This window comes from Pteronotus mesoamericanus, unplaced genomic scaffold, assembly GCF_021234165.1.
Source record: "Pteronotus mesoamericanus isolate MK-2021 breed Mesoamerican mustached bat unplaced genomic scaffold, CSHL_Meso_final scaffold_827, whole genome shotgun sequence".
NCBI classification, from domain to species: domain Eukaryota; kingdom Metazoa; phylum Chordata; class Mammalia; order Chiroptera; family Mormoopidae; genus Pteronotus; species Pteronotus mesoamericanus.
Window position 1 is genome coordinate 101,981 of NW_026555327.1, and position 22,258 is coordinate 124,238.

At 42.6% G+C, this 22,258-nt stretch overlaps 1 protein-coding gene across 1 annotated transcript; it reads left to right on the top strand.

Annotated features, from left to right (window-relative positions):
- The first annotated feature begins 16,122 nt into the window (after positions 1-16,122).
- LOC129062576 (olfactory receptor 7A17-like) lies at positions 16,123-17,094 on the top strand. The gene has a single exon (XM_054563582.1). The coding sequence runs from the start codon at positions 16,126-16,128 to the stop codon at positions 17,092-17,094; it is 969 nt and encodes a 322-aa protein (XP_054419557.1). The 5' UTR covers positions 16,123-16,125.
- Positions 17,095-22,258: the final 5,164 nt, after the last annotated feature.

The window sequence follows — 22,258 nt, forward strand, 5'->3', positions numbered from 1 at the left end:
TAGCACAGTTGTAAGAAATGCAATCACCCTGCGTCTCTTTACCTTATTTGTGAAGGTGGTAGGATAATAAACCTAATTAAGGTGGATGTTGTTAGGGGTAAATGAAATGTTTGGAAAACTTGTTAAGTCCAAGAACTGTCATACAGGTAAGAAGTGCACCTACACATATATGTGTCTTCATTTGTATTATACATGATTAAAATAAGCATACTACATACATACATACACACGGAGACTCATTAATAATCCCATATCCTTTGTTGAAAGAAAATTTGTAAGAAAGTTGGGTGGGATAGAAATTGAAAGAATGAATGGTTGAATTAATGTGGAATGAAGAATTGTAGAAATTCAGACACAATAGGAAATTCACTGTACCAGCTCAAGGGGCATAACCTCCACATAGGCTTTATGTGTTTTTTCTTCTCACCTAAGGTTAGATTTTAACACAAATTATCCTTATCCAAGGGAAGCTGAGTGAATCCATTGCTAAAATCCAGTTTCCTCCAGAAAAAAAATACATTTGGTTACCTGTCTGCTTTATATTCCTGTTGCCGCTAGAAGGAAATGCTACACTAGGGGGTGTAAAATAACATATTTCTGTTCTTCCTGTTTTGGAGATCAGAGGCTGACACAAGTCTCAAAGAACAAAACTCAGGCTGTGCTCAGCGTCAGTTCCTCCTGGAGGAGCAGGGGAGTTCCCGTTCGCTCTCCTGTCCCAGCTTCCCGTGCCCGGGAGCGTCCCTGGGCTCATGGCCCTTTCTCTGCCTTCAGAGCAACCGGTGTAGCATCTTCAAATCTCCCTCTGATTCCAGCTCTTCTTCCTTATTCTTCCTCATTCTTCCTCATTCTAGAGACACAGTGATGACCTTAGTTCCACTGACTTATTGTCCTCCAACTTCTTATGTAAAAGTCAGCTGATCAGCAAAAGTAGCCCATCGGCCACCTAACGTCCCCGCCCCTTAGTATAAAACTACAATGTTTAAAGTTTCCCGGGCTTAAGATGCAGACCTCCTCCGGGGGATCCTATCAATCTACTATGAGGTCTTTTTTAATATTATATTTAGTATCATTCTAAGGTCTTTATTTTAAAAATAGACACAGTCTTTTTCAGAAGCTTATTATTTGATGTTGTTCAACAGCCTTTATATAGAAGAATCAAACTCAGAATTTATAACAGCTTCTGGAATAAGTGAATACACTATTCATTGAAATTACCTACAGATAACTTGCTGATTCAGAGGACCTAAAACAGCCTACACCAGACTGACACTGAGCCACAACCTGGTCAAAGAGCTCTCCTCAGACCACGGCCTGAGGCATCACACCACCTGGGAGGTTGCTTCATTTTCAGAATCTCGGGGCCCACCAGGATCTGCAAAAGAACTAGAATCTTGGGTGATTCGTATGCACATTGAAGTCAGAGAAGTGCTGTTCTAGAGGAGGTTTTCTCATCTTTTCATGTTGACCCTGGAGGCAGGATAATTATTTGTCACAGGCATTAAGGGTCGTTAGGAACTTCCCTCCAGGCATTGCCTAATAACCCCGGGGCAAAACCATCTCCAGTTGAGAGCCAGTGGCCCAGGGTTTGAAAACTGGAAGCAACCTGACAAATTTCAATCAAGGTGCTTCTCTGGCCTTGGCGGGGTAACGCTTTGGTTGGTGGACATCCCAATGGCTCAAGGCTGCAGGTTCAGCCCTCAGGCAGGGCACGGGCAAGAAAAACCAATGGGAGCACGAGTACGTAGAATGACAAATCTATGTTCTCTCTCTCTCTTTCTTTCTCTCTCTCTCTCCGCGCCTTTCTCACTCTCGCACCAGCACAAACACACACTAAAATTTTTTTTTAACGGAATTCTGAGTGCCAGGCCTGGGTGGATGAGAAAGAGACTATAGGGAGAAAAATAGTGATAGAAAAATGCAATATAAAATAAACCTTTTTAAAAGTTTCTAAAAATCTATAAAGAAAAAACATTTTTTGAAAGCCCATCCCTAACTCTGGCCCTCCCTTAAACAGTCTGTAGCTCTGAGTAGATCACTTAACCCCTTCAAGCCCAACTCTGCAAAAGGAAGTAGAGTTCGTAACAACACTACCTTGTGCGATGGACTTTCAAACAATTTAAATCAGGTGAGGCTTTTAAGATGCTAAGCTCAGGTGGTTGTGGCACAAGAATATCTGACTGTATCTCTCAGAACTAACAAATACGTTGTAATGATGCACTAAACGGCAGGTCTTAATTTATGAAATAAGTACAAAAAGTGTAATTATTCTGACAAATGTGTCAGGAAAGAGCAGAGTGTGGCAGCCAGGACTGCATGTCAAAGGAACACAGCTCTGCCCTCATTGCAGAGGGGACAGCCATGCTCTGGAGACATCAGGGCTGTGTCCCCACCACAAGTCAGTGCTTGAAGGGTCAGCGGGACCCGGTCCGGACGGTTTTCTAGGTGAGGTCTCACATATTGGGACAAATGTTATCTCAGGGTTGAGATAAGGTGGAGGAGGTAGTATACCTCCGAAAGCAGGAAGGTCAGGGACAAGGAGAAATAGAAACTAACTTTACTTAACTTCTAATCTGGCCACTTGGGATCAGACAATCATTAGGAAAAGTTTCCTTGGTTAATTCCAGGGGCCCCGAGGGAAATCGTGTACTTAGAGTGGGAATAACCCGAGGGAAATGGGCCTGATGAGCAGGTACAAACACAGCTCTAAATATCTCCCCTGTGCAGCGCCTCAGCCCCTATGTGCATGCACAGAGTATGTTGGTTGCTGTTGATTCCCAAGTCTGGCTCAGGAAATTAAGCTTCACTCCTTCCTGCTGCGTCGTGTGGGACAGAGCTTCCGTCCCCATCATCACGGTCCCGGCAGCAATTCTGAGCGGCACACGGAGAACTTCCTTTCAGAAAACCCATCCAGGGGACTCTGAGAGCCTGGTAGGTGCCTCAGGAGAGGGTCAGGGAGGCTGGAACCCGAGAACTTTTACCTGTGCCGCTGTGACCCCAATCAGCCTAGCCCACCTACAAAGGATCACTGTGTCCAAATTCTTGGTAAAATAGCTAATTTGTAATTGACTTTTGAATACATTGAGAAAGATGTGTCTGGTTGAATCTGCACAGCTGGGTCACAGCTGACAATGAAGGGATGGGACAGGGGGTCCGGTGGGGTGACGCTGGACAATGCATGAGATGCGTGAAATGGTTGCAGGAAAATAAAAAGACACGTGAGGAGTTTTGCTGTTCACGGGCAAAGAAACAGACGCTAGGTGTGGAGAACAGTGAAGTGAGTGAGAATGTTTGTGCTAAATGTCTACCGGGGAGTGCACCTGAGCATGTGCTGTATTCATCGAAAGATCCGTACAGTGAGGCAGAGAGCACCTTGCAGCAGCAGTTACTGAGTCAGACATTACAGTGTCTTCTCTCATGCAGAGTGTTCACATGAAAAAAACATTTAATAAATATAAAGTGGATTAATAAATATTAAATAGAATGACTACCTTGTCACACAGGAAACGTTCACATTTACTGACACCTGCTTCTGGAACCATTAAACGACTAAGAGCAGCATCTGCTCTGTGTCAGAACACGCAAGGAACATTGCGAAGTAAATTCCTTTACCTCCAGGTCTTTCGTGCTTAATTACAAATCTTGTTGACATCATTAAATTATCACTGTTTTATGTACTCTTATAATCAGTATTTGTTTTTCCATTCCATTTTGCTTACCAGAGATGTTTGAAACTATCACTTTAACCTGGTCTCATTATTTCCTCATCTTCATATCCTCAGTTTTGTTTCTGTGCAAGTTCACATCTATTCACAAAGCTTTGTGGAAAATCCAAACGTGCACAAAGCAGGTGAGGTGCCTGCGCTTTTGCATCATGCAGTATAACTGCGAGGGCAGAGAACAATGAGATAAATGTGTTAAAAATAATGTCCTCAGGCTGAATCAGATGAAGAAAGCTGTTCTGTACCGAGACACAGAGCTGTCATAGCGGGTGCAGGGTTTATGCAGCGCGCTCTGTGGAGGGTCTGCGGGTTGGACGAAGTCAGAACCAGGACGAGGTGTGCCAACTGGGTTTGTCACAAAACCCAAAGTCCAAGAAGTAATGGAAAACATGCTACGTAACAATAGGAAGCAAGGGCCTAACCTCATCCCCCGTCAGACCATATAAAAATGAACTGGTCAAATAATTACGACATACATACAGGGAACACAAGTCTTCTACTGCCTGATTTTAAAACAGCCAACTTCTGTTACACTTCACATGTTTTCTTCCAGAAGTGTTGGTCCATCGCTTTGCTTTGGAAAGTGAAACATGAAGGTACCACCTCTTTTGTCTTCTAAACAAGTTTACTTTTGTTCTTTTATTATTTTTGCTGGGTGTCAGGGGAATGCGTTTCAGGTTCAAATGCTGCCATAGCAGAGGGAGATTTTCTACCTCAAAGCTGAGCTTCTTAGATCATTTTCTTTCCTCCTCATCCATTTTATCCCTTTTTGTCCCTTTATCTCTGTTTACTGAACAGATTTTATGCAATTATGATTATTTTATTTTTTATTTGTTAAAAAATATAAATAGCATAAATATTATATTAATTTCAGGGGTACAACGTAGTGATTCACATACCCTACCCGGTGATCGCCAGCATGAGTCTGGTAACCATCTGTCACCAAGCAAAGTTAGTAAGATGTTCCTGACTATATTCCCAGGCAATACACCACATATCCATGGCCTATCTATTTTATACTGAAAGTGTGTACCTCTTACTGCCCTTCACCGTTTTCACCCATTCCCCCACCCCGGCCCTTCTGGCAACCATCTCTTTCTTCTCTGTATCTATGAGGGGTTTTTCCTTGTGTTTTGTTTTAGATTCTACACATAAGGGAGATCCCATGGCATTTGTCCATCTGTCTGACTTATTTCACTAGCTGAATCCCGTCTTGGCCCAGCCTATTGGCCGTCTGTATGTCCTCTTTAGAGAAGTGTCTATTCAGATCCTTTCCTTATTTTTTTACTGGATTGTGTGTCCTCCTCTTGTTGCGTTGCATGAGTTCTTTATATATGTTGGAAATTAACCCCTTATCACATGTATCATTGGCCAGTATCTTCTCCCGTACAGTGGATTCCCTTCTCATTTTGTTGATGGTTTCTTTTGTTGTGCAGACCTTTTTAGTTTCATGTAGTCCCAATTGTTTATTTTTTCCTTTATCTCCTTGCCCTAGGAGACATACTGACAAAAAATGCTGCTACATTAGATGTCTCAGACGTTACTGCCTATGTTTTCTTCCTGGATTTTTATGGTTTCTTCACTTACATTTAAGAAACGGTTATCCATTTTAAATTCATTCTCATATGGTTAAGTTGATGCTCTCTTTTCTTTCTTTCTTTCTTTCTTTCTTTCTTTCTTTCTTTCTTTCTTTCTTTCTTTCTTTTTTTCCGATGAACCTGTCCAGTCTTTCCAACAACATTTATTGAAGAGACTATCTTTCCTCTGTTGTATGCTCTTGCCTCCTTTGTCAAATATCATTGATCATATAGGCACGAGCTTCTTATTGGGTTCTGTTCCATTCAACCATATGCCTGTTCTTGTGCCAGTACCAGGCTGTTTTGATTACAGCAGCCTTGTACTATAGTTTGATATCAGGTATTGTGATCCCTCCAACTTTGTTCCTCTTTCTCAAGACTGCTGTGACTATTAGAGGTCCTTTGTGGTGCCATATAAATTTTTGGAATATCTGTCCTACATCTGCGCAATCTGCCATCGGTATTTTAATAGGAACTGCATTGAACCCACAGATTGCACTGAGTACGATGCACATTTTAATGATGCTAATTCTTCCAATCCATGAACACAGTACATGCTTCTACTTATTTGCATCGTCCTCGATTGCTTTCTTCAATGTCCTTGAAGTTTCCAAGTACAGCTGTTTTACCACCTTGGTCACATTGATTCCTAGGTACCTTCTTTGGTTGCTGTTGCAATAGTAAATGGGATTGTTTTCTGGTTTTCTCACTCTGATAGTTCGTTATCATTGTCTAGACATGCCACCAATTTCTGAATATTAATTGTGTATCCTGCTACTTTGGCAAATTCATTTTTTAGCTCTAGTAGGTTTTTGATGCACTCCTTAGGGTTTTCTAGGCACAGTATCATGTCACCTGCATATGAAAGCTTGACTTTGTCCTTTTCAGTTTGGATGCCTTTTAGTTCCTCTTGTTGGATGGCTTTGTCTAGGGCTTGCAGTCAGTCCTATGTTGAGTAAGAGAGGTGAAGGTGAACATCCCTGTCTTACTCCTGATCTTCAGGGAAACTGTTTTAGATTTGCTCTTTGAGTGTGTTGTTGGCCTTGGGTTTGTCATATATGGCCTTTATTACATTGAGGTGTGTTACCTCCATTCCCATTTTGCTGAGAGTTTTTATCATAGATGGGTGCTGGACCTAATCAAATGCTTGCTCTGCATCTATTGATATGATCATGTGTTTTTTTATCCTTCATGTTGTTTAGTGGTGTATCACATTTATTGATTTGTGGATATTGTACCAACCTCAAATCCCTGGAATTAATTCCACTTGATCATGGTGCATGATCTTTTTAATGTATGGTTGGAAAAGGTTTGCTAATATTTTGTTGAAGATTTTAACATTTATTTTCATCAGGGATATTGCCCTTACTTTTCTTTCTTTGTACTGCCTTTATCAGATTTTGGAATTAGAATGATGCTAGCCTTCTCAAGTAAGTGTGGGAGTTTGTCCTCCTCTTGAATTTTGAGGACAATCGTTTGAGAAGAATAGACGTCAGTCTTTCTTGGGATGTTTCCTTTAATTCACCTTTGACGCCGAAGCTGTCTGGTTCAAACTTTTATTTGCCCAAGTTGTCATAGGTCTATTCAATTTCTCTGAGTCTGATTCACTTTTGGAAGATTGTAATTTTCTGGGAGCTTATTCATTTCTTCCAGATCGTCCAATGTGTAGACATATAATTGTCCATAACATGTTCTAAGAACGCTTTGTAGTTCTTTTTTTTTAATTTTATTTATTTATTTTCAGAGAGGAGAAGGGAGGGAGAAAGAGAGGGAGAGAAACATCAATGTGAGGTTGCAACTAGCACGCCCCCTACCGGGGATCTGGCCAGCAACCCTTGCATGTGTCCTGCAAAGGGAATCGAACTGGCGACCTTCTGGTTCACAGCCCGGCGCTCAATCACTGAGCCACACCAGCCAGGGCCCTTCGCATTTCATTACTGCCAGTTGTTACTTCTCCTCTTTCCTTCTGATTTTATTTATGTGGGTCCTCTTTCTTTTGCTCGCCATGAGGCTTAGCAGAGGACCGTCAATCTTGTTTATCTTTTCAAAGAATCGCTCTTCACTTCATTGACCTTTTTTATTTTTTCTTTACACTTTGTTTCATTTATTTCTGTTCTGGTCTTTATTATTACCTTCCTCCTAATCCTTTACGGCTTTGTTTGTTGTTTTTCTCTAGTTCCTTTAACCGTAAGGTTGGATTGTTTCTTTGCGATTATTTCCTGAAGTAGGCCTGTAAGGCTACAAGAACTTCCCTCTTGAGACAGCTTTTGCTGTGTCCCTTACATTTGGGCTGTTGTGTCTTCGTTCTCATTTGTTTCAAGGTCACTTCTGCTTTCTTCCTTGATCTCACTGTTAACTCCTTCATAGTTTAGTAACAGGTTACTTAGCCTCCATGGTTTTGTGTGTTTTTCAGGGCATTTTTTCAGTGTTTGATTTCTATTGTGATACCATTATGGTCAGTGAAGATAGTTGGGGTGATTTCAATCTTCTTAAATGGACTGATATTTGTTTTGTGTCCTAACATGTGATCTATCCAGGAAAAAGTTCCATGTGAGCTTCAAAAGGATGTATATTCTACTGCTTTGAGGTGAAACGCTCCGAAAATATCCACTAAATCCACCTGATCTGGTGTGTCATTTAAGGATGCTGTTTCCTTGTCGGTTTCTGTCTGCAGGGTGTATCCATCGATGTCAATGGGGTGTTAAAGTCCCCTACTACGACCGCATTACCGTCAGTCTCTCCCTTTATGTCCATCAAGATTTGCTTCACATATTCAGGTGTTCGTGTGTCAGTGCTTGAACGCTTCCCATTGTTATATCCTCTTGTTGGATTGTCCCTTTTATCATTATGTATTCTCCTTCTCTGTCTTTTATTATAACTTTTGTTTTAAAGTCCATTTTGTCACGGATCAGTATGCCTCCCCAGCATTTTTCTTACATCCATTTGCTTGAAACATCTTTTTCCATCACTTTATTTAATTCTGTGTTTGTCTTTCCTTCTGAGGTGTATCTCTTGTAGGCAGCATATATATAGGTCTTGCTTTCTTTTTCGTTCAGCTACCCTACATCTTTTGGCTGGAACATTTAAGCCATTTATATTTAAATTTTCTAATTTCTTTATTTTTAAATCATGTTTTTTCTATTACTATTGTCCCAAGTTTTCCCCTTTTGCCCTCTGCCATTCCTTCCACCCTGCCCGTCGCTCCCACAGTCAATTCCCACTCTGTGGTCCATGTCCATGGGTCATTCATACATGTTCTTTGTTTAGTCCCTTCTCTTCTCCACCATTATCCTCTTACCCATCCCCTCTGGTCACTCTCAGTCTGTTTCATAGGTCCTTGCCTGTGGTTTATTTTGTTCGTTAGTTTATTTTGTTGAATACATTCCACTTATACTTGAGATCACATGGTATTTGTCTTTTACCCACTGACTTGCTTCACCGAGCATAATATTTTCCAGTTCCATCCATGGTGTCCCAAAATGTAGGAGTTCTTCCTTCCTTCCTTCCTTCCTTCCTTTCTTTCTTTCTTTCCTTTTTTGAAAATACGGATTGATTTTTATATTTGTTTTTCTAAATGTCAAGATCCATTATAAACTATTAAAAAATTTTAAATCCATTATAAAGTCCCAGCAATTAAAACAACACGACACCAGCACAGAAATAATCATGTAGATCCATGAAATAAAATGAGCATTCTAGAAACAAACCTATATAACTGTCCAAAAATAATTTTGTGACAAATATATGATAAAAATTGGTATTTCAGATCCAAGGGGAAAATAAGACCCATTTCAACAAATAAAGCCTATGAACCACTGTTACATGAAATAAAACAAATATAGAGCCCTATTTTACTCATTATATAAAAAATATTCAAGTGAGTTAAAAATCAATATATAAAATCTAAGGACTTTTAGAAAAATATACCAATATTTTTCTTACATCCTGAAGTAAAATATTCAAACCCAGAAGCTATAAAATATTGACAACATGACTGTATTAAACATTTAAGACTATACAGTAATATACGTACAAAAAAGTTAAAGGACAAGTGACACAATAGAAAAGTATTTCCAACACATCTAAAAAAGGTTAATAGTTTTTTGTTTGTTGGTTTTTAGGGAAAAAATTCTACAACTATATAGTCATAAAACAGGTAAATACCAAAAAGTTATTTAAAGCTTTTGTAAAATAATAGAGTCAATAAATATACAAAAACAGGTCTAGCTTCAACAAATAAAGTAACAATTCAAACAGCACATTATTGTCACAATCAGATTAATAGGTATTAAAAATATTGGTAATATCAAGTATTGGTGACTGAGAAAGGAACTGGATATTCATTGACTCTTTTTCTTAATCTTCTTAAAGCAGTCCCTTTCCCATATTTTGCAATGCTGGTTTGGTGGAGACATATTCTTTTAGCTTTCTTTTCTCTGGAAAACTCCTTATTTCGCCTTCCATTTTAATTGAGAGCCTCGCTGAGGAGAGCAGTCTTGGTTGCAGGCCTTTACTTGCATGACTTGGAGTATTTCTTGCCACTCCCTTCTGGCTTGCAGTGTTTCAGCTGAGAAGTCAGCTGCTGCCCTTCTTCTCTGCTGCCCAGAGTCAGGGGCTCCCTTACATGTTACTACCTATTTCTCCCGTGCTCCCTTTAGGATTCTCTGTTTATCTTTGATGTTTGTCTTTTTAATTATAATGTGTCTTGGAGTGGGCCTCATTGGGGTCCTCTTGGATGGGACCCTCAGTGGTTCCTGGACTTGTGCAACTTTTTCTCTCCTCCAATTAGGGAAGTTTTCCATCATTACCCTTTCAAACAGGCTCTCTATCCCTTCCTCCTCCTCTTCTCCTCTGCTATCCCTATTACATGGACATTATTATGCTTCAGATTGTCCTGCGTTTCCCTCAATGCCTCTTCATTCTTCTTCAGTCTTTTTTCATTTTCTTGCTCTTGCTGGGAACTTTTCTCTACCTTATTACCCAGATCGCTGATTCGTTCCTCTGCTTCATCTCGCCTGCTGTTGGTTCCTTCTAGTGTGTTCTACAATTCAGAAATTGTATTCTTCATTTCCTCTTGTCTCTTCTTGGTGGTTGCTGTGTCCTTTTTCATGCTGATATACTTTGCAGTAAGTTCCTCGTAGTTTCCCTGTCATTTCTTTAATTCTCTCTGAGCTCACTGAGTTCATTGAGCTTCCTTACAACCATTGTTTTGAACTCAATATCTGATAGTTTACTTGCTTCTTGTTCATTTGGTTCTCTTTCTGGGGATTCCTCCTTTCCCTTCAGTTGGGGGTTGTTTCTTTGTCTTCCAATCACTTGTGAGACTCTTCTTTTTTTGCTTCCGCTTCTTAAAGTGATCTGTCTTGATTTCCTGACTTTGTGGTGTGAACTTCTACGGCAAGAGGTTTCTGTTTGGTCTTTCTGGATCTGCCTCTGATGATATCAGCTGTTGACCCTGTCTAAACGTAGGTAGTCTGTCCGACACTTCCAGAAATCTGCTGTCTGTGGCTGTCTCCTTCAGTTGTTAGTCTAGTCACTCTGCACTCAGCAGTCAGGCTTAGACACCACTGGGTTAGGCGGAGTCCCTCCTGGGGTCAGGGCTATTGGGTCCTCAAATACTGTTGCCACTCAGGGGAGCGGTCTCTCTGAGCAAGATGGCTGCTGCCGAATTGGGGGATGAGTCAGCACCAGAATCCTGCCAGCTACTCTCTCAGTTCTCTCCCCACAGACTCCTTCCCAGTCTCTCCTCAGGTGTCTCTAGCCCATTCTATCTCCACCTTTGCCAGAGACCAGGGTAACTGGCTGAAAATAAAAATTTATGTGATGGCCCTTTAAATGGCTCTTTACTTCTCCAGCCACCTGTCTCTGACAAAAAGCAATGCTGCCACCTTCCGCTGCTGGTTGTTTTCTGTATTTTTTGGGCTCTTGGTGCTGTTGGCTGGGGATCCCCATTTATGCTTTAGACCTCGCTCTTCTCAAGAGGATCCAAATGGCCATATCAATATGCTTCTGGTGCCACTGCCCATGGACACCCTTATCGAATCTCTACGGCTCTCCTTACCACTCCAGTTCTGCCAAAACTGATTTTCTGTCTTTCCGAGGTTATAAGGCTCCTCTGTCTAGCTGTTGTTCAGTTCTTTGTTCCAGGTGATTTCTCCACAATTCAGTTGTAACTCCAGATTGGTCCTGAAAGGAAGTCAGTGTGAGTTCCACTCATTCCTCTGCCGTCTTGATTTTTTTAACCCTTTTGTATTTACCGTGACTATTGAAAGGTACACATTTATTGTCATTTTCTTCTTTTAACTCGGTTTCATCCTCCTCCTCCTCCTCCTCCTCCTCCTCCTCCTCCTTCCTTCCTTCCTTCAACATTTCTTGTAATTCTAGTTTGGTGGTAACAAACTCCTTTACCTTGTACTCATTTGCGAAGTTCTTCATTTCTCTTTCAATTTTAAATCATAGACTTGCTGTGTGAAAGAGTCTTGGTTGCAAGTCCTTGCTTTTCATCACTTTGAATATTTCCTGCCAATCCATTCTGGCCTTAAGAATTTCACTTGAGAGGTCAGCTGAGAATCTAATGGGAGCTCTGTTGTAACTAATTACCTGCTTTTCTCTTGCTGCTTTTACAATTCTCTCTTTGTCTTTAACCCTTGCCATCTTAATTACCATGTATCTCAGTGTGGGCCTCTTTGGGTTCATCGTGTTTGGGACTCTCTGTGCCCTCTATGCTTCCTGGACTTGTATGCCTTTATCCCTCACCAAGATAAGGAGGTTTTGGGTCATTATGACTTCAAATAGACTCTTGATCCCTTGTCTTTCCTTTTGCCTTCTGGCACCCCTCTGATGTGGATGCAGTTACACTTTATGTTGTCCCAAAGGTCCTTTCAACTATTCTGATTCTTATTATTCTTTTTATTTTTTTTCCGGCTTTGCTGGGGAGTTTTTTCCTACCTTGTCTTCCAAATAGCAGATTTCATCCTCTCCTTCAACCAACCTACTTTTTTATTCCTTCCAGTGTTTTCTGGGTGTAAGATATGGTATTCTCCATTCCAACTGGTTCTTTTTCATGGTTTCTATGTTCTTTTTCATGCTTTGTAGTCCTTACTAAGTTCCTTGAGCATCCCTCTAACCATTACTTTGAACTCTGTATCTGACACATTGCTTGCCTGCATTTCATTTAGCTCTTTTCGGGGAGCTCCCTCCTCTTCTTTAATGAGGTGGAGAGGGGTTGCTGTTTCTTTTTCTCTCCCCCTTCAGCTGTCTCTTTGTATTTGTGTCTATATCTTAGAAATATCTACTTTCAGTACCGTCTTCATGGGTAGGCCTTATATAACAGGTGTCCTGTGGGATCCCATGGTGTGATCTCCTTGCTGTCTGAGGCTGAGTGATCTTGGAATGTCTCTTACGAGGGTCTCATGAGCGCTCTTGTTGTAACTGTGTCTTGATTACTCTTGGCCTGTTCAGTGCTGCAATCTACTCACAGGCTGGCTGACTGTGAGGCTAAACCCTGACCGTGACAATGAGCTGCTGTGCAGGTACTAACAAAAAAAATACTAATGACATGAAAATATAGTAACAGATATAAATAAATAAATAATATAAAAATGAGAATAAAAAAGAAAAAGAAAACTGAAAAGAAAAGAAGAAAATAAAGAAATAGAAAAGAATGAAGCACAAAAATTTTTAAAAAGAAAACAGAACTTTCCTCAGCAACATTGGTGCCTGCTGTGATCTCCCCTTGGTTGTTGTGCCTGTGAAAAAGTGTGGGATCTGGCTCTGTTGTAGTCTGACACTGGCCACTTGGCATGTTGGTTCTGGGCCCTTGGAAGGGACTCCAGGGTAGGCAAATGTCAGACACTGTCCATGCCTGGCCCTCTACAGCCTGCTCGAAGGTACAAGTGATCCACAGTTTGTGGGTGCCTCTGCGGGACGGCTCCACACAGGAAGGACCAAGCTGTGCTTCGAGGCCAGTTTTACCAGCATAGGGCCCTGGAGTGGGCCAACAAATGTCCCCAGGCACCCTGGGATCCACCTCCACCTGCCTCCGCCCACCTGCTGCCTGCAAGGCTCAGTCACTTGTAGAGCTTCTGGCAGAATCAGGAGGACGGGGCTACTGGATCTTCTATGGTTGGGAGGCACTGTTCCGATTTCAGGGAAGGTGGTGGGAATGATCCCCTGCCCCAGAGCCCCAGATTTTGCCCTGACCTTGGAAGGGTGAAATACTTATTAGTCAGGTGAGTGGGGCCTCTGGAGCCCAGAAACTGGGTCTGCTGGAAGCCAGGAGGGCGTTTCTATCAGACCTCTGGTGCGGGTGAAGTGCCGGTCAGGTTCACGGGAAGTGGGGGGAATGGGCCTGCCCCAAAGTCAGTCCCAGACCCGCCTGAGTCGGCCCAGACTTCTACACCCTGGCCTATGCCACTGGTTCCTCAGCTCGGCTTAAGGTGTGCCAGGTAGGGCGGAGGGATGCCAGAGGGTGGAGAAATTGCCTTCCTCCAAACTGAAAACGCTCAGAGGGGATTACTCCACCCAGGAAGCTCAGAAGGGATTGCTCAGCCCAGGAAAAACAGCTACTGCAGAATCCCAGAATGACTCAACGCTAGAACCCTGGCACTGTGCCCCACATCTCTGCCCTGAGCCTCAAACCCCTGATTCTCCTTAGGGAACTCCTGTCCAGCTGCTTTCTCTCTGCCTGAACCCGGGGAGAGCGGCTGTAAGTTAAATATTGTGCAGCGGCCCTCAAAGGCTGTGCCTACGTCTCAGTCTGTCCTCGGCGGACAGAAACCCTGCCCCTTCCCGCTACCCGATGCATTGTGGGCTCCTCTTTCGAGCTCCGACACTCTGATCTGGGGGCCTAGCCTGGGGTTTAGGTGACACCTCAGCAGCGGACATGTCTCTCTGGCACCTCAGCCACTGCCTGGGAGCTCTGCCAGTGCCTTCTGCTTCTCTCCCTACTTACCACTCTCAGTGTGGCTTCTGAAAGTGCTTAGTTCTGACCTACTCTTCATTGAGTCTTCAGTTGGTCATTCAGGGTGACTGTCTCCAATTTACCGGTATTTCCAGTTTAGTTCTGAGAGTAGGTGAAGACAAGATACACTTACTCTGTAGCCAACTTGAGACTCAAGTATAAACAGATTTTTTAATGTTTCTTTAAATACACAACAGAAAACGGCCATCCCAATATAGAGCTCAAGTTTTTTTGTCCACGGGAGGCATAAGGACAGGATACGCTGGGAACCACTTCTGCCGTGTACAGGGCGACGATCTGGCCAACCTGTCTTAGCCACTCCTGGCTGAGTCAGCATGGCTGAGGCTGAGAAGAACATGGAAATGATACAACAGTATCATACTCTGTGTGTGTGTGTGTGTTTACATGCTTGTGTCGTGTGTGCATGGCTTGTGGATGTCAGCAGTCCTCAAAACAGGGGGAGCTAGGGATTGCACATGGCAAAGTAACTCTGTCAAACAGGGGCCAGAACTCAGTCATGCAAAGGTGCTAAGGGGGGATCTGTTTCCATTGCTGGGACACATGTGGAACGAGATTGATAGGGGCCAGAGGAGTGCGGAAGAGGAAGGGCCTGCGTCTGAGGCTTCAGCCGCAGCAGCAGCGGGGCCACCTCACTCCTCAACGTGTCTGACACCTTCTCTCCTCCTCTTTCTCCAGCTCGTTCACTGCCACCACTGGCTCCCTTCTCCAGGCCGAGCATTAAAGCAAATGCACTGGCCGGTCCCTCTGCCGAGCGCACACAATTTCCCACATAACCTTCAATCTCCTTCCCTCTCCCGCTTTGCTCTCTGCACTGATGCCATTTGGTTTCGGGTCTTGCATAAATACCCATGGAAAATAAACACCCTACTTGTTTCTTTATATCTGCTTTCCTGTCTTCATGCCACCTGTCACCACCTGAAATGTTACATATTTTTATTTTTTGCTTCTGTCTTCTTCCTCCATCACTGACTTCTAGGAACTTTTGCTCTTCAGCACCCTATGCTCACAGCCTGCAGAAACCATGGTCATCACTCAATTTACATTCCTAAAATATGAGGGGGACCCAAAAATTCCGGAATTATCTTTTTGAGGGCAGCTTGTACTACAGGCTTCCCAGGCTGAGTGTTCTAGGAACCCACCAGTGTCAGTGTACCAGCTGGTGTTGTTGTGAGAGGCTGCATCTGGCTTCCGGGAATAATTTTTGAAGACTTTTCCAATGCATTTGCGCATTTCATGAGGGGTGATTTTGAACACCCGTGCCCAATGTGCTGAGTGTTCAGCAGTTCTGACCAAAAGCAGCACGACGCCCATGCACCACCCCCTTATTCACACACTCTCACCCTGTGCGACTTTTTCTGTTTCCCCGGATGAAAAACACCCTCAAAGGGAAGTGTTTTGCAGATGTAAAAGAGGTGAAACAAAAAAAGGCAGAAGCTCTAAAAGGCATCAAAATGCACCAAACAAACACTGTTTTCATCAGTGGGAAAAATGTCTCAATAGGTGTAGAGCATCAAATGGACAGCACTTTGAAATGAAACTCAAACATAAATATTTAAACATAAAGAAAAGTGCACAATTTTTATAAATGAACCTGCGAGTCTTTTGAGCCCACCTCATGCATGAAAAATTTCTCATTAAAACTGTAGAACATGGGATACTATAGGGAAAACATGACTGATACAAAAGTTTCATATCACAGGTGGCAAGAGGAATTTCCTGAAAGGGGGCCATATCTATAAACAACACATTAAAATTAATTTTTTGACTGACAATATAATTGTAGCATTTCCACATTTTTGTGAATTAGTCATATTACTTTCCTTTCTCTTAGTCTTGAATCCACCACATGGAGCCAGGCAATGGTACACAACTTCTAGAATTCCTTCTCCTGGGACTTTCAGAGGCACCGGAACTGCAGCCCCTCCTGTTTGGCCTGTTCCTCTCCATGTACCTGGTCACTGTGCTGGGAAACCTGCTCATCATCCTGGCCGTCAGCTCAGACTCCCGCCTCCACACGCCCATGTACTTCTTCCTCTGCAACCTGTCCTTGGCTGACATCTGCTTCACCTCCACCACCGTCCCGAAGATGCTGGTGAACATCCAGACAGAGACCAAAGCCATCGCCTATGCAGGCTGCATCGCCCAGATGGGTTTTTTCTTACTCTTTGCAGGATTGGATGACTTCCTCCTGACCGTGATGGCCTATGACCGGTTTGTGGCCATCTGTCACCCTCTGCACTACATGGTCATCATGAACCCCCGGCTCTGTGGGCTGCTGGTTCTGGTGTCCTGGATCACGAGTGCCCTGTATTCCCTACTGCAAAGCTTAATGGTGTTGGAACTGTCCTTCTGTCCAGACTTGGAAATCCCCCACTTTTTCTGTGAACACAATCAGATGGTCCAACTCGCCCGTTCTGACACCTTTCTTGAAAACATCGTGATGTATTTTGGAGCTGGGCTGCTGGGTGGTGGTCCCCTGGCTGGGATCCTTTGCTCTTACTCTAAGATAGTGTCCTCCATACGGGCCATCCCATCAGCTCAGGGGAAGTATAAAGCCTTTTCCACCTGTGCGTCTCACCTCTCGGTTGTCTCCTTATTTTATTGTACGAGCTTAAGTGTGTATTTCAGCTCTGCTTTTACCCACAGCTCACAGTCAAGTGCGGTCGCCTCAGTGATGTACACCATGGTCACACCCATGCTGAACCCCTTCATCTACAGCCTCAGGAACAGAGACATAAAGGGGGCAATGAACAGATTTGTTGGGATGGCAGGTATAAAGGGACCAATTGTCCTAGGACTGAAGAAATGCCCATGATTGCAGGGCTCAGAGTCTTGGAGCCAGAACTTACTATTCTTTAAACAGCATGTGGTTGTAGAATTTACTCCTTCTATTTATTTCCTGGAATTCCCTTTTCTTTGCTTCAACTTCTCTATGCAATTTAAGTAACCACCTTATTAATGGTTCTGCTCTATTATACAGACAGTTCTACCCTTTGTTTTTGTTTCTGCCTTTACAGGTTTCCAAACTTAATAAGAAATACTTGGAAATTCCCATTTATTTTGTGAGCAACAGGGATTTCAGAATTATTTCTTCTCCAACAACATTCATCATTGCCTGTCGTTCATTATTTTATAGGTTAAATAGTCATAAGAGGTATTGGGCAGGTATTACTCAAACCTCGCTTGGCTACACATATCATTTATATACCTCCATTCCAGGGAATCTAAAACCACTGTTTTCACACTTGTGTCCGTCGTTCTTACACACACCTGTACCTGAACTGCTCATCCTGACGATATAGACTTAATCATTTTTGTTTTGTTTCAGTCTCTGTCTATTGAGACTGGTGCCATAGACTAGGAAGGCGGGGGCAACGGCCTGGGTCCTACTGCTCGTTACTCAGACCACAGTTGTGGCTGGACTGGCCTTCACGGTCCTTATATAATTGCTACAACCATCGGGAAACTATGGAAATGCAAGGGTCATTGCTCACACAGCTCTCGGGGACCACGCGGGAGCTCAGGGGAGAAAGAGAGAGGCAGAAGGGCCTGGAGCCCTGCCTTTGCTGGGGTCCAAGGGCAGGATGGATAGAGTTTTGCAGATTCCTCCTTTGTTTGTGAATTTAAAACATAAGAGTGGGAATTCACCCCGGGGAGGAAGAGCGCAATCGCTCAGGAGGTACTTCTCTAAGCTACTCAGGGTTTTCGAAAAGGCGAACCTCATGGTGGGAGATGCTGGCATGCTCGTCTAGTAGCTGTGACATGCAATGGCAACAGGTGCATATGGCATGGTTACCTTTGAAATGATGCCTCAGAAATCAAAAGCTTAATGTCAGTCTTTTACATTGTAAACCCCTACTCTGTTTTCCCCTTCTCTCCTGGTTTTATTGCCTAAGTCACCTCAGAGTCCAGATACCTACAGTGGTCACTGCAAAAATTCAATATCAACTACATATCTCCCACTGGGGTCTACATGGAAAGGCAAATTTGAATAAATGCATTACCCCAATACGATCTTAGTGGCACGGGTTACCTTAAATATGAGGAAGCAAGCACCTTAGTCCCTCATTTCACTAGTGAGCTGGATAGTCCCTTTGCCTGCACACGTCTGCTCATTGAAGTATGGAAGGTTGCTATCCGTGTGTAACGGGTCTGTGCATTTGGTATTGGGTGACTGGGAGTTTGTATTTTCTCTTTCAATGAATTATTCTTCTGATTTTTCTTGAAAATTTCAGTGCTATCTACATTTTTGACTTCTCTATAGCTCTAAACAAAATATTTCTCCTGTTCTAAATTTTGTCATAATTACAACATGGACATTGCATGAACAATATTGAGATTATCTGTTATATGTCTCCCTCATGCTCAGGAATCTCTGCTTCTCACGATCAAAGCATGTCTTACAAGAGAGCTTGCTTTCCTGCGCAGTCTTGTCATTCATGGTCACCAGTCTCTCTGTACAGACATGCATGTTATTTCAGGCTCTTCAGTTTCCTTGGAACAGGTCTTCAGTATAGTCACCTGTTGGTATAGTTATCCACCATAAATTTGAAGAAGACTGTAATCATGAATGCTGTCTCCAAATATCAGTCATCTGCCAAAAATTAAAAGAAGTAGTTTATTATAATTGCCTTGAGCACTGGTTGCTTTCATTATTGTATCAGTCAGCTCCTGCTGCATAACAAGCATCCTAAATCAAATGGTTTATTATAATGCCTTTATGACTGAATGAGATTACATGGTGGATGTTCTGATCTCTGCTCAGATACTACTGAGACTGCAGCAGCTTGTTTCTGTAACTCATCCATGATGTTTTGTGAGGCAGGGTGCACCCCGGCCCTGAACAAATTTATGTCAGTTTAATTTTCTAAGTAGGTTAATCTTCCAGTTTAGAGTAAATGTGAGTTTATATCAACTGCCTATATTTAATCACGCACTATATTTATACCCATATATGACTCTCTGTTTTGTACCCACTCTGAAGATGTACCTCCAACCCCAGATTAAATGGGACTCAGCTACTGTGCTCTAGATCCTGTCTTGAGACACAAGACTTTTTGAAAATATAACATATTAGCATATAATGACATACAATGAAGTACACACATTTAAAATGCAAAACTTGCTGAGACAGCCATACAGAAATTAAGAATACATGCTGCATTGGTCCATGTATATATAATTCAACTAAGTGTACAAAGCTTCAATTGCTTTCTTATATAGCACAGTTGTAAGAAATGCAATCACCCTGCGTCTCTTTACCTTATTTGTGAAGGTGGTAGGATAATAAACATAATTAAGGTGGATGTTGTTAGGGATAAATGAAATGTTTGGAAATTGTTAAGGCCAAGAACTCTCATACAGGTAGAAGTGTATCTATGTATCATTTGTATTATACCTGATTAAACTAAGCACACTACATAAATACACACAGAATCATTAATAATCCCATATTGTATGTTGAAAGAAAATTTGTAAGAAAGCTGGGTGGGATAGAAATTGAGAGAATGAATGGTTGAATTAATGTGAAAAAAAGAATTGTAGAAATTCAGACAAAGTAGAGAATTCACTGTACAGGCAAACGGGGTGTAACCACCAAATGGGCTTTAGATGTTTTTTTTCTCACCTGAGGTTAGAGTTTAACATAAAATATCCTTATCCACGGAAAGCTGAGTGAATCAATGGATAGGCTAAAATCCAGTTTCCTCCGGAAAAAGAAATTTGGGGATACATTTCTGCTTTATCTGCCTGATGCTGCTGTACCAAAATGCTACATTTGGGGGTCTAAAATAACGAATTTCTGCTTTTCCTGTTTTGGAGATCTGAGGTTGACAAGTCTCAATGGACAAAACTCAAGCTGTGCTCAGCGTCAGTTCCTCCTGGAGGCGCAGGGGAGACCCCGTTCGCTCTCCTGTCCCAGTTTCCCGCGACCACAAGCATCCCTGGGCTCATGGCCCTTTCTCTGCCTTCAGAGCAACCGGTGTAGCATCCTCACGTCTCCCTCTGATTCCAGCTTTTCTTCTGTTTTGTTCTATATTCTAGGGACACAGTGACGACCTGAGTTCCACTGCGTTATTGTCGTCCAACTTCTTATGTAAAAGTCAGCTGATCAGCAAAGATCAGTCATCTACCACCTAAAGTCCCCGCCCCTTAGTATAAAAATACAATGTTTAAAGTTTCCGGGGCCTAGCATGCGGACCTCTATTGGAAGATCCTATTTATCTACTATGAAGTCTTTTTATTAATATATTATTTAGTATCATTCTAAGGTCTTTATTTTAAAAATAGACAAAGTCTTTTCAGAAGCTTATTATTTGATGTTGTTCAACAGTCTTTATATAAAAGAACCAAACTCAGAATTTATAACAGTTTCTGGAATAAATGAATACGCTATTCCTTCAAATTACCTACAAATAACACGTTGGTTCAGAGGACCTAAAACAGCCTACACCAGGCTGACACTGAGCCACAACCTGGTGGTCAAAGAGTGGTCCTCAGACCAGGGCCTGAGGCATCAACACCACCTGGGAGGTTGTGTGATTTTCAGAATCTCGGGGCCCACCAGGATCTGCAAAAGGACTAGAACCCTGGGTGTTTCGTATGCACAGTGAAGTTGAAGTGCTGTTCTAGACTAGGTTTTCTCACCTTTTCATGTTGACCTTGGAGGCGGGATAATTATTTGTCACAGGTATTATGGGTGGTAGCAGCCTCCCCCCAGGCATTGCCTAATATCCCCAGGGGCAAAACCATCTCCAGTTGAGAGCCAGTGGCCCAGGGTTTGAAAACTGGAAGCAACCTGCCAAATCCCAACGAAGGTCCTTCTCTGGCCCTGGCCAGTACTGCACTGGCTGGAGCAGTCCCAGTGCCTCAGGGTTGCAGGGTCAGCCTCCAGGCAGGGCACATGCAAGAAAAACCAGTGGGAGCACGAGGAAGGAGAGTAACAAACCTATATTATCTGTCTCTCCTTCTCTCTCTCTCTACCCCTCCACTCCTCTCTCGTGCACAAACACACACAAAAATTTCTAAAAAAAAGAATTCTGGGTAACAGGAGTGAATGGATGAGAAAGAGAGTATAAGAAAGAAAAATTATGATAGAAAAATGCAATAAAATATAAACTTTTTTTTAATTTCTAAAAATCTATGAAGAAAAAAAATTTTTTTGAAACCCGTCTCTGACTCTGACCCTCCCTTAATCCCTTTGTAGCTTTAAGCAGATCACTTAACCCCTTCAAGCCTCATTCTGTAAAGGGAAGTAGAGTTCATAACAACACTACCTCGTGCAATGGACTTTTCAAACAATTTAAATCAGACGGGGCTTATAAAATGCTAAGCTCTGGCAGGTTATGGGGCATAAGAATATCTGAGTGTATCTCTCAGAACTAACAAATACTTTGTAATGATGCGCTAAATGACAGCTCTTAATTTATAAAATAAGTACAAAATTCCTAATTATTCTGACAAATGTGTCAGGAAAGAAGAGAGTGTGGCGGCCAGGACTGCATGTCAAAGGAACACAGCTCTGCCCTCATTGCAGAGGGGACAGCCATGCTCTGGAGACATCAGGGCTGTGTCCCCACCACAAGTCAGTGCTTGAAGGGTCAGCGGGACCCGGTCCGGATGGTTTTCTAGGTGAGGTCTCACATATTGGAACAAATGTTATCTCAGGGTTGAGATAAGGTGGAGGAGGTTAGACCTCCGAAAGCAGGAAGGTCATGGACAAGGAGAAATAAAAACTAACTTTACTTAACTTCTAATCTGGCCTCTTGGGATCAGACAATCATTAGGAAAATTTTCCTTGGTTAATTCCAGGGGCCCTGAGGGAAATCATGTACTTAGAATGGGAATAACCCGAGGGAAATGGGCCTAATGAGCAGGTACAAAGAGAGCTGTAAATATCTCCCTGTGCAGGGCCTCAGCTCGTATGTGGGTACAGAGAGTATGTTGGTTGCTGTTGATTCCCAAGTCTGGCTCAGGAACTG

Excerpts from the sequence above, each read along its gene's own strand:
- LOC129062576 (XM_054563582.1), top strand. The coding sequence starts at position 16,126 with ATGGAGCCAGGCAATGGTACACAACTTCTAGAATTCCTTCTCCTGGGA.